The sequence below is a fragment of the Pelophylax lessonae genome (assembly GCF_965119305.1).
Source record: "Pelophylax lessonae genome assembly, chromosome: 4".
NCBI classification, from domain to species: Eukaryota; Metazoa; Chordata; class Amphibia; order Anura; family Ranidae; genus Pelophylax; species Pelophylax lessonae.
Window position 1 is genome coordinate 611,830,443 of NC_138771.1, and position 13,106 is coordinate 611,843,548.

The following is a 13,106-nucleotide window of genomic DNA, read 5'->3' on the forward strand; positions in this document are numbered from 1 at the left end:
GACAAAGGTGGAGGCATAGTTGTCCAAAACAGGGCCGACTACATCCAGGAGGCCATCCGGCTTCTCTCAGACACCTCCACATACCGCCCCCTCCCACAGGACCCCCTCACTAAGTTCCAAGCAGAGGCGCAGTCCCTCGCCAGAGACGCTATGGAAGAGGGAATAATCAACAAACATGAACTCTCATTCTTCAACAGAGATTTCTTTTCCACCCCATATTTCTATCACATACACAAAATCCACAAAAACAGCACCAACCCCCCCGGCCGACCCATCGTAGCCGCCATGGACAGCATCACCAGCCCCTTTTCCCAATACATTGATTTATTCCTACAACCATTAGCACAAAGCCTTCCCTCATACATCAGAGACGGAGCCTACCTACTCGACCTCCTCAGCCACTATTCCTGGGAACCCACTTACATGTGGGCTTCCCTGGATGTCAATTCCCTGTACACCTCCATCCCCCATCAAGTTGGACTCAGGGCCGTCTCACACTTCCTATCTGCAGACCCTACGATCCACCCCCAGCAAGCTCAATTCATCCTAGATGCCACTGAATTCTGCCGCACCCGGAACTACTTTGAGTTTAACGGAGACTTCTATCTCCAAGTCACTGGCACAGCGATGGGCGCCAATTTTGCACCCAGCTATGCCAACCTCACCATGGGTCTCTGGGAAGCCCAATACATCTGGCATAACAACCCCTTCACACCTCACATCATATTCTATGGCCGATACATAGACGATATTATCGTCATCTGGGACGGCTCACTTCCCACCTTCACACAGTTTGTACAACATTGCAATCAAAATCCCTTCAATCTATCCTTCACCTCTGAATGTGATTCGGCTCAATTGGCATTTCTAGATCTCACCCTATATCATGAAGAAGGCAACATCGTAGCCAAAAATTACACAAAACCCACCGCAGGAAACTCATTCCTACATTACCATAGTTGCCACCATCCCAGGTGGATCTCAAACATCCCAAAGAGTCAATTCTGCCGCTTGAAACGCAATTGCACAAAACAACAGGATTACCGCGAACAAAGTGCCCTCTTAACCCAAAAATTCGTAGATAAAGGATATCCCGCATCCCTGGTCCAACAAGCTCACTCAGATTATCTGTCCAAATATGACCCTAGTGCTCCCCAGGCCTCACCACGATCAAAGAACTCATTGCCCCAACCACTCCGTTTTACCACACAATTCCATACCAAACACAAACAAATGGAAAAGATCTTACGAAAACACTGGTCCATCCTATCAGAGGACCCCCATCTAAAATCCTCCATCCCACCTGTACCCAAAGTCTCCTACAGAAAATCCTCAAATATCAAAAATCTCATTGCCCCGAGTAAACTCAAACCCAACACTCCCCACCCCACCACCACCATCTGCCTCATCCCCCTCATAGGGATGTACCAGTGCCGGAAACCTCTGTGCCTCACTTGCGCCCATGTCCAACACGGCCAGACTGAGTTCACCGTGAAAGGCAAAACATATCCCATCAAACAATTTTACAACTGCTCCACAGAATATGTAATCTATTGCCTAACCTGCCCATGTGGACTATTCTATGTAGGCCGCACCATCAGGCCCCTCAGAAAACGTTTCGGCGAGCATCGCAGGCTGGTCGAAAAAGGGAAGGACAAACACAGTGTCCCCAGACACTTTGCAGAGTCCCACAACAAATCTCCCTCTGGACTCAAGGTGTGCGTAATCGAATCAATTCCGAACACCTTGCCCAGGACAGAGCGTTTCAAGCGGTTGTGCCAGAGGGAAACCTTCTGGATCTACTCCCTTGAAACGCTCTCGCCTGGAGGCCTGAACGAAGAAATTGAAATCAATGTGCTGCTGTAGCCCATCTCCCCAAGCATTAACCCTTCTACTAACATGACCATTTTTTGCCCAGGTTCTTCCCTCCGCCTTCCAGAGATCTTTGTGAACCCTCCTACATATGCTTCCCTACACCAAGCCTACTCCAAAGTAAGTACCGTATATAAGTTAACCCCTTCATACAGTTTCTTTACCAACATCCCAGTTCCAGCACGACTCTCTTTTGTACATGCCCCGCTCGATAACCGCCCACGCACTGGCACAACGATTCCCATGTGTGTGCTTGTGCGTGTGTGGTTGGACTTTTAATTCGGTATCTGTATGCACAATGCGCCACGTACATGTTTGTGAGTGTGCGTTTCTATATACACATACATGCAAGCCTGTGGGCTGGCATCCGTAACTTCCGACCATGAACTAGAACCTGTCAACATGCGTGCACAGTTATGCATGCTAGCACGCACACACATTTTCCATCCTCCCCCCCCCCCCCCCCCCATGTATGCCTCCAAGCGTAGGTCCATATACCTCACTAACATCACTTGGATTCCATCTATCTTATCATGTTAAAAACTCCCAACATTCCCTGACACCCTGTACATACCCATTCACATCATAACAACATCCTTATTCACAGACACCTAGATAAGTGCGCTCCCATCCCTCGAGTCGCTCTATACACGCACCCGAGTGCACCCAAAAGAACATTTGGCCCCTTCATGTACATTATTCTCCTCTCCATACAGCTTCATTCTGTATGGCCACACCTACATTGCCTTTATTGCCTTTAATTCAATAACATCCATTTCCCTGTTCCCCCCCCCCTCCCCCTTTCCCACACATCCACACCTCCCCTCCTCCGCCCTCTAGCCTCCTCCCCCCTTCGTTCAACATATTATCCCATTGCTGGTTTGCTTTTCCCCATTTTTGTCCCTCCCGAGCCACCATACTGCCTACCCCGGACTACTGGCATAAATACCACAACCAACATGGCCCCCGCACGGCCTGAAGAAGGAGCTGAGCTCCGCAACGCGTCGCCGTTTGATCCCCTGGTGTCTCCTGAGTGACGTTGCACCCATCCGACCGGCGGTCCCACGCTGCATCAACATCAAAGAGGATCGGCACGTCCCCCGCCTCCCACATGAGGACATCGGCTGCCCTCCCTCATCACAGCGCTCCCGCCTGACCGGACCTTCCACCGTGGATGTGACTACAGAGACTTCCCCCCATTGATTTTAGATGCCTGCTTTTATCTACCTCTTGTGAGTAGCATTGTAATTTGTGTGTCATTAAAGTACTGCTGTGCTACACTCAGATCGGCGCTGGGCTCTCTCTCTCTCTCTCTTCTTGGTATCTTACAGGGTTACTTCACCCTTTACAAGCCTGCAGCCATCCCAGTGTACAGCCATCGGATCGCCCCCCATTTTCTGCCCACAGGTGACACTGCGGCAGCTACCCACACTGTCTGATTGCGCCAACTTTTTTCCCCCATCTGTCTTCCTTTGGGCACAAGGGGCTGTAAAAATCCCTCTTTTTTTTTTACCTTTTTTAGCATTGCTTTTATAATACAATTTTTTATTTGGGTTTTACATGTTTTTTTTTATCAGTTTCTATTAGAAATTCCCAGAACTTTCTCATCCAGCATCTTTTTTGAGGTTTTTGATTTTATGAAATTTTTATGACTTTTATATATAATTGTACATCCATTATACTTTTTCATCTGTACTTTTTAAGTTTTAGAGATTTTTTTAGAGCCTTCTCATCCAGCATCCTTTTTTTAAAAAAAACCTCCCTGCCTTCCCTCTAAATCTGGAATCATACGAACCGGAATTTGAAGTATACGAATCATGTCCCTCCTTTTACTATATATGGGATGGTTTCACATTGGGTTATAAACAACAAATAAAACCCCACATCTATTGGTATATATAAGGTACACCTTGATGTATGGTCCTTCTCATCCAACATCCTTTTTTTCTGGGTAAATACTATATTATGTGAATACCCTTCTTTCCCCCAATCGTATTATGGCTAGGTCCTGTCCCCCTTTTTTTTGGACATGGACACACCATGATATATTATTGTTTTTTTGTGACACCCAAGTGTCCGATGTATCCTAATTCTTTAAGTCAAAACTTGGTGTTTTTATTCATTTCTTCTTTTTCATTTCTTTTTTAAAATTTATTATACATTTTTACCTTTTTTACATTTAATAAAGTTTTCAATGTTTTATTCATTATATATTGCTCATTGGTATAGTCTGATCAGAAATGATGATTGTAGCCGTTCCCTTACACGTCCTTTTATAAGCTGAGGCTGTGGTGAAAAACACGGTTTTGTTTTTGATTCACCATTTCACTCTTTGTTTAAAAAATTGAGGATTAATTTTTGTTGGCATCTTGGGCACTTACCTGAAGCCCACCATTCTATCACCAAAAGTGATTTATCTTTGCACACAGTATTTTGGAGGAATTATTTTGGGAATTACTCTTTGTTTGTGTATATGTGCACTTACCTTCATATTGTCACTTTGCACTTTAACTTCCGTAATAAATAATTTTATATTTGAGCACTCTTTATTATTGATCATTGCACTTTTATTGACTCACAACATTTCACCCACACATACTGAGTATCAGTTGGGTGGCACCGTGAGATACGCTTATTTATTTCACTATTTATTATTGGCACTTGGCACTTTACATCACTCTATATGATGACTCTGGGATTCTGAGTCACATTTATAGGTAGCTTCTGTACCAGCCTCCACGCACATTTTATTCACATTTTATCCTTGCACTCCAGGGGTCGGTTGGTGGCATCTTACACCTATTTTTATAACATTTATATATTTTATATATTTATTTAAACTTCATAGCGATGGTCATCCTAATTTGTTACACAACAAAATGTGTCCATCAGTGTGCCCCTTAACAAAATATGCCCAACAGTGTGCACTTTTAAAAATATTCTGATCAGCAATCCCTTTTGAAATGTGCCCCACATACCTTTGGAGCAAGAGTCAGGAGGCTGTGGGGGGAAGAAAATACGAGACACACCGCAATGTGTGAGACAGGAGCCGCAAACAGCATGGGGCGGGGCACACATCTCACGCCCCAATTTGTGGCCTGGCTGGGAGTGAGAGCCGGGAGCCGCAGTGAGGAGCAGGGGGGGCGGGGAGGGGCGTGCACGAGACATCACGCCCCTAACTCGTGGCACGGCTGGGAGTGAGAGCCGCAGTCAGAAGCGAAGGGGCGTGGATGTCACTGGTTGCTGGGACACCCGCGATCCTAGCAAACCAATGTCTGCTCTTAGGTGGCGGCCTGACGGTCCGGGTGGAAGCACTGTGCGGTCCGCTCTCGGACCGCGGGCCGCCATTTAATGATGGCTGCTTTACAGGGTCCTACTATAAACAATAATAACATGAACATTTTTTTTTAAATGGAAAAAAAATGTACATTTATTATTTTTTGTTAAAAAGTGAACTTATCCTTTAAAATATCAAGGCCTCTACTCAAACTTGAATCTCAACAGGATATTTTTTACTGCATCTTATTCAGCAAAGTATTATTCCAATTTCTAATTGATCTATAATTAAATTTAACTTATATTATTTTTGTGTTGTGTTACAGTATTGTTTTTTTTTTTCTAATTCAGGTCTTTGTATTGCTAAACCATATAAGATCCGGATACTGAAAGACTTCTTCATTGACCTGAAGCTGCCTTATTCCGTGGTGAGGAATGAACAGGTGGAGATCCTTGCCATTCTCTTCAATTATGGAAATGACAAAATCAAGGTAAGCTCCTTTAACATTTTTCATCATCTATATTCCATTTACATCAATACATAAGAATGGTTGGGCATCCATCCATTTCAAACTCTCATAAACAGGGATATGTGAATTGATTTTGGTAAAGCTGATTTCACCAAATAAAATAAATTCATACTGGAAAATGTGTTTATTATGCTGCTTAGGATTTATTTTTCCTTTATTCAGAGGGTGTTTTATGTGGGTGTATGTAGGAAACTTTAGTTTATTTCATTAAATGTTTGTGTTTTTTTCTTTTTTGTGAATTTGATAATTTTTCAAATACTTTTCTATTTCACTTTTATTTTCTCTATTTATATTAAAGTGTCTAATGTGGTGTCATTTTTTGTCACATGCATATATTTATATAGTGGGCTACACAGGTGGATGAGATCAGCTGTGGCCAGCAAGCCCATACAAATCAATCACAAGCTGGTAGGTGGCCGTGACTGTTTGCATGTAATTGTGCATTGAGCAGTTACATGTGGAGATCTCCTTGCGGTTCCCCCGAGAATTTTGCTTGTTCGCTACCCGCCAATTTTGCGAACACATGGCATTGTTCGTGGCGGCCATATTAGTTTACATTGGGGAGAACTTTGAACGGGACAGCCAATTGAAACATTTCAGCACATGGACATGCCCCCTACCTTATAAATAGACCAGAGCAGGCAGCCATTTCACATTCTGCTTTTTGTCAGCATAGGGAAAGGTTGGCTGTATGCTTCAGGGACAGATTGCCAGACACAAATAGCTTGTGTTAAGATCCACAAAAGTCGTTTTAGAGGGCTGGTAATTCAGTATAGGTCTACTACAGTCTCTTTTCAGTTTAGGGACAGGTATCCAGTCTGTGCTCCAGGGACAAAGAGAGATCGGCAGTGACACAAATCGCTCTGTTAATGTCCACAAAAGTCATTTTAAGGGCTACAATTTATTTGGTATAGGTGTGCAGTTTCTGTTCAGTTTAGGGACAGGTATCCAAAGTGCTGTAGGGACAGACCAGCAGTGACACAAATCGCTCTGTTAATGTCCACAAAAGTCATTTAAAGGGCTACAATTTATTTGGTATAGGTGTGCAGTGCACTATATAGGGGTGTAATCCACGGTATAATATACTTTGTAATATAGAAAGCATATAATAGTGGATTTCTATTGTGAACTGTGCAGCATTGTGACAGGTGTGGTGACTGAGCAATGAGCATTGCTGCAGCAATACTACAAACAGCGCCAAAAGCACATTTAATGTATTATAACTGGTGTGATAGACCAGTGGCCCCCCAATATCACATATTGAAGTGGGGTGTTATTTAACAGTATATTTTTCTAAGATTGCATTTTAGTCCTGCAAAAATGTGGCCTCTTTTGCTGTGTTAAATGTGCTACACACAGTGACAACAGTTACTGGCCAATTATTTGTAGAACTGGTGTGATAAAACTGTGGCCCCCCAATACCACATATTGAAGTGGGATGTTATTTAACAGCATACTTTTCTAAGATTGTATTTTAGTCCTGCAAAAATTTGGCCTCTTTTGCTGTCTTAACTGTGCTACACACAGTGACAAAAAGTACTGGCCAACTATTTGTAGAACTGGTGTTATAAACCAGTGCCCCCCCCAATACCACATATGGAAGTGGGATGTTATCTGAGTATACTTTTGCAAGTGTATTTGTGTCCTGCAACAATATTGCCTCTTTTGCTACGTTAACTGTGCTACACACAGTGCCAAACTCCCTGGCCAATTTTTTGAACAACTGGTGTGATAAACCAGTGGCCCCCCAATAACACATATTGAAGTGGGGTGTTATCTGAGTATACTTTCATAAATGTATTTGTGTCCTGCAACAATATTGCCTCTTTTGCTGCGTTAACTCTGATACACACAGTGCCATACTCCCTGGCCAATTTTTTGAACAACTAGTGTAATAAACCAGTGGCCCCCCAATACCACATATTGAAGGGAGGGGGGTTTTCTGAGTATACTTTCATAAGTGTATTTGTGTCCTGCAACAATATTGCCTCTTTTTGCTGCGTTAACTCTGATACACACAGTGCCAAACTCCCTGGCCAATTTTTTGAACAACTGGTGTGATAAACCAGTGGCCCCCCAATACCACATATTGAAGTGGGGTGTTATCTGAGTATACATTCCTAAGTGTATTTGTGTCCTGCAACAATATTGCCTCTTTTGCTGTGTTAACTCTGATACACACAGTGCCAAACTCCCTGGCCAATTGTTTGAACAACTGGTGTGATACACCAGTGGCCCCCAATACCACTTATTGAAGTAGGGTGTTATTTAACAGTACATTTTTCTAAGATTGTATTTTGGTCCTGCAAAAATTTGGCCTCTTTTGCTGTGTTAACTCTGATACACACATTGCCAAACTCCCTGTCCAATTTTTTGAACAACTAGTGTTATAAACCAGTGGCCCCCCCAATACCACATATTGAAGTGGGGTGCTATCTGAGTATACTTTCATAAGTGTATTTGTGCCCTGCAACAATATTGCTTCTTTTGCTGCATTAACTCTGATACACACAGTGCCAAACTCCCTGGCCAATTTTTTTGAACCACTGGTTCGATATACCAGTGGCCCCCAATACCACATATTGAAGTGGGGTGTTATCTGAGTATACTTTTACAAGTGTATTTGTGTCCTGCAACAATATTGCCTCTTTTGCTGTGTTAACTCTGATACACACAGTGCCAAACTCCCTGGCCAATTTTTTGAACAACTGGTGTGATAAACCAGTGGACCCCAATACCACATATTGAAGTGGGGTGTTATCTGAGTATACATTCCTAAGTGTATTTGTGTCCTGCAACAATATTGCCTCTTTTGCTGTGTTAACTCTGATACACACAGTGCCAAACTCCCTGGCCAATTGTTTGAACAACTGGTGTGATACACCAGTGGCCCCCAATACCACATATTGAAGTAGGGTGTTATTTAACAGTACATTTTTCTAAGATTGTATTTTAGTCCTGCAAAAATTTGGCCTCTTTTGCTGTGTTAACTCTGATACACACATTGCCAAACTCCCTGTCCAATTTTTTGAACAACTAGTGTTATAAACCAGTGGCCCCCCCAATACCACATATTGAAGTGGGGTGCTATCTGAGTATACTTTCATAAGTGTATTTGTGCCCTGCAACAATATTGCTTCTTTTGCTGCATTAACTCTGATACACACAGTGCCAAACTCCCTGGCCAATTTTTTTGAACAACTGGTTCGATATACCAGTGGCCCCCAATACCACATATTGAAGTGGGGTGTTATCTGAGTATACTTTTACAAGTGTATTTGTGTCCTGCAACAATATTGCCTCTTTTGCTGTGTTAACTCTGATACACACAGTGCCAAACTCCCTGGCCAATTTTTTGAACAACTAGTGTGATAAACCAGTGCCCCCCCCCCCAATACCACATATTGAAGTGGGGTGTTATCTGAGTATACTTTCATAAGTGTATTTGTGTCCTGCAACAATATTGCCTCTTTTGCTGCGTTAACTCTGATACACACAGTGCCAAACTCCCTGGCCAATTTTTTGAACAACTAGTGTAATAAACCAGTGGCCCCCCAATACCACATATTGAAGTGGGGTGTTATTTAACAGCATACTTTTCTAAGATTGAATTTTAGTCCTGCAAAAATTTGGCCTCTTTTGCTGTCTTAACTGTGCTACACACAGTGACAACAAGTACTGGCCAACTATTTGTAGAACTGGTGTTATAAACCAGTGCCCCCCCAATACCACATATGGAAGTTGGATGTTATCTGAGTATACTTTCATAAGTGTATTTGTGTCCTGCAACAATATTGCCTCTTTTGCTGCGTTAACTCTGATACACACAGTGCCAAACTCCCTGGCCAATTTTTTGAACAACTAGTGTAATAAACCAGTGGCCCCCCAATACCACATATTGAAGTGGGGTGTTATTTAACAGTACATTTATTTTAAGATTGTATTTTAGTCCTGCAAAAATGTGGCCTCTTTTGCTGTGTTAACTCTGATACACACAGTGCCAAACTCCCTGGCCAATTTTTTTGAACAACTAGTGTAATAAACCAGTGGCCCCCCAATACCACATATTGAAGTGGGGTGTTATCTGAGTATACTTTCATAAGTGTATTTGTGTCCTGCAACAATATTGCCTCTTTTTGCTGCGTTAACTCTGATACACACAGTGCCAAACTCCCTGGCCAATTTTTTGAACAACTGGTGTGATAAACTAGGGGCCCCCCAATACCACATATTGAAGTGGGGTGTTATTTAAGAGTACATTTTTCTAAGATTGTATTTTAGTCCTGCAAAAATGTGGCCTCTTTTGCTGTGTTAACTGTGCTACACACAGTGACAACAGTTACCGGACAATTATTTGTAGAACTGGTGTGATAAACCTGTGGCCCCCCCAATACCACAGATTGAAGCGGAGTGTTATATACCTTTTTCCAGATATATTGCGATTCTCTAGAGACAATTTTTTTTACAGGGTAATTTAAAAACATGACAAGCAGAGACTTACCCAGGGGTGGTAGGGGTAGGGCAGGAGCAGTAGGCCAGAGCCAAAATGTGTAGTTTCAGAAGTTACGTTCGATTACGTCAAAGGACGCACCAGACTTGTTTGAGTGGCTCACTCACCCTTCCTCTTCTGCATGCTCCTCATCCTCTCTATCTGCACCCTCTTCACTCTCTGCTGTGTGCACCCCCAAAGACACCACCACAAACACCACCACCACCACATAGCCTCCGCTTGAGTCACTGGAATTATTTTCCCATCTATCACAAGACATTTGTGATGCGCAGCCATTCTTGGCATCGGATCAGGAAGAGGAGGTAGCAACAGATGCCACTCAGCAGTCTGACGACAGTACCCAGATCAGCCCAAGGAGGTTGGTCCCCGGTGTTGCTGCCTACTCCGAGATCTCAAATGTTAGTGGTGGGGAAGGTGACGTGGATGATGTCGTGTCTATGGATGTCACGTGGGTGGCCACAAGAGAGGAAGAGGAGGGGAGTTCAGAGGGAGAGACGGACTGGCAGATAGGGAGGAGAGGCAGGCAGAACTTGCATTGCACAAGAGGTACAAAGCAGACTGCAAATGTATCAAGAGCGAGCCATCAATCATGTAGAGTCACATCTGGCGCTCCCAGGACACCGCCACATGGCTCCGCAGCGTGGTTTTTTTTCAATGTGTCCGTTGTTGACAACAGTGTTGCCATCTGCAGCCTTTGCAGTCAACGCATAAGTCGCGGTAAGCCCAACACTCACTTAGGGACGACCGCCTTAAGAAGGCACCTGAACTCCCATCACCGAGCCCAGTGGGAGCAACATTGTCAGAACCCACAAAGCCACACTCCAGGCTCTCACCATCCTGCCTCTTTTCCTTCTCCTCTCTCCTCCCAATTGTCCTCCACTCCACCTTCCGTGATCCCGTTGTCAGGTTGTTCTGAAAAAAGGCAAGCTTCTGTGTCCCAAATATTGAAGCGGAAAAAAATGATGACACCGGATAACCCTCTTGCCCAATGTTTTACTGCTGGCTTGTCGGAAATGATAGCCCGCCAACTATTGCCAAATCAACTGTAGGCCTTTCATAAATTTGTGGCCATTGGAACACCATAATTGAAGGTCCCGGGCAGGAAATATTTCTCACAGAAGGGCATTCCAGAGCTGTATGGCTATGTTCAGCGGCAAGTGAATATATCTCTGGCACACAGTGTTGGTGCCAAGATACATCTGACCACAGACACATGGTCTAGCAAACACGGGCAGGGACGGAATATCACTTTTACTGCCCACTGGGTGAACCTTCTGACGATCGTCAAGCATGTAACCCGTGGCACCCATGTAGATTTGGTTGTACCGCCACGGATTGCATGCAGGCCTGCCTCTTCTTCTCCTCCTACTCCATCCACCCTCTCCTCCTCGGCTGACTCCTCCTTTTTCGCTGCTACCGTCTCTTCCGCTGCGCTGCCCAAAATCCCCAAAACCTATTCCACATGCCAGGTGAAACATTGCCATGCTGTGCTGTGTCTGTTGTGCCTGGAAGCCAAGAGCCACACTGGTCCTGCACTCATTTAGCTTTGCGTTCACAGGCAGATCAGTGGCTGACACCGCTGAATTTGACAGTTGGTAAAGTGGTGTGCGACAATGGTGCCAATCTGATGAGCACACTGAAACAGGGCAAAATAACACACGTGCCATGCATGGCACACGTCCCGAACTTGGTCGTGCAGTGATTCATTGCCAAATACCCTGGGGTCCGGGAAAATCTTGGGCCATTTCAGAAGTTCTTACACAGCCATGGCTCGCCTTGCTGACATTCAGCAACTACACAACCTGCCCGTCAGGCATCTTATTTGTGACTGCCAGACGCGATCGAACTCAACGTTGCATATGCTTTCACCTTTGATAACGTCATCTGTGACGAAACGTCGTAAGGACACGGCGTACTGACGTCATCCGATCGCGACCAGGAAGTGCGGACGAGCGGAGACCGTCCGGCCGGTGGCCTTGTTATACATACTCCCCATTTCCTCATTTTCTGTAAGTTTTATTCTTTTTTCTATTAATAAATCGTATGGTTTTACACTATGGAAGCCTTTTCTTTCATTCGGTGGTGATTACCCTGGCTACATTGGAGTCATTCGCCCTGGAGTCCACTGCAGGTCCCGTGAAGTTCACCATTCCCATAGGCTTATTCACCATCTGCTTAGGGTAAGAGGCAAATCCTATTGGTGAAGGCTGGTGTCCTGTCATACTTGGTTCTCTGGCTTTATCTGGCTCAATCTATTTTATCTGGTAAGAGGCGAGTGATATTGGTGGTGGTTATCTACATAGGAGACACCCATTTAGGATTTTCCATTCACATTGGCAAACACATCTTCACACTGTGGTAAGAGGCGACACCGGCTGTTACAGGATATCACACAATATATGATTGCATGTTTTCAGCTACCTTTGGTAAGGGGTACCTATAGGTGTCCCATTTAGAGCACTTCTCTTTTGATTATCATACACTGGTGGAGACCACTTATTCATCCAGTTGTTAGTCACTCACTCTGGTGTATTTTGTTCATCCGTTTTTGTTGGGTTTTACGCTATTGCGTTTTTATCTTTCCTCCATTTTTATTGAGTCTACGCGAGATATTGGTTCCAGTCTACTATCAAAGGGACGTGATTTGCTTCTGAGAACCTGCCTTTTGATTTACCAATTCTGGTATGCGTATATCCATAGGGAGCTTGTTTGGACACTGGGTTCCTGATTTATATGGACTTTATGGACTTTATTTTCCATCACTCAAGTTAGCGCGACTTTTTATAGGAATATTGCTCAGGGTGTGGTCACACTTGAAGTTGCTGCTGTTCGCCTGTCCATTAGCGCGGTTAATACTTTTTATCTTACTGTTGCATATGCTTTATAGGCTGCTCCAGCAGAAACGTGCAGTTAACGAC

The 13,106-nt window shown here is 44.0% G+C and overlaps 1 protein-coding gene across 4 annotated transcripts in view; it reads left to right on the forward strand.

Moving 5' to 3' along the window:
• Positions 1–13,106, forward strand: part of LOC309553574 (A.superbus venom factor 1-like) — a 1,719,715-nt gene that overhangs the window by 1,024,118 nt on the left and 682,491 nt on the right. For all 4 annotated transcript variants that reach the window (XR_014225177.1, XR_014225178.1, XR_014225179.1 and 1 more), the window contains exon 19: positions 5,500–5,639. Coding sequence is in view for 1 of the 4 variants with exons in the window: in XM_082254846.1 (XP_082110972.1) it covers positions 5,500–5,639 (140 nt within the window). In the remaining 3 variants the exon portion in view is untranslated. The remainder of the gene's footprint in view (positions 1–5,499; positions 5,640–13,106) is intronic.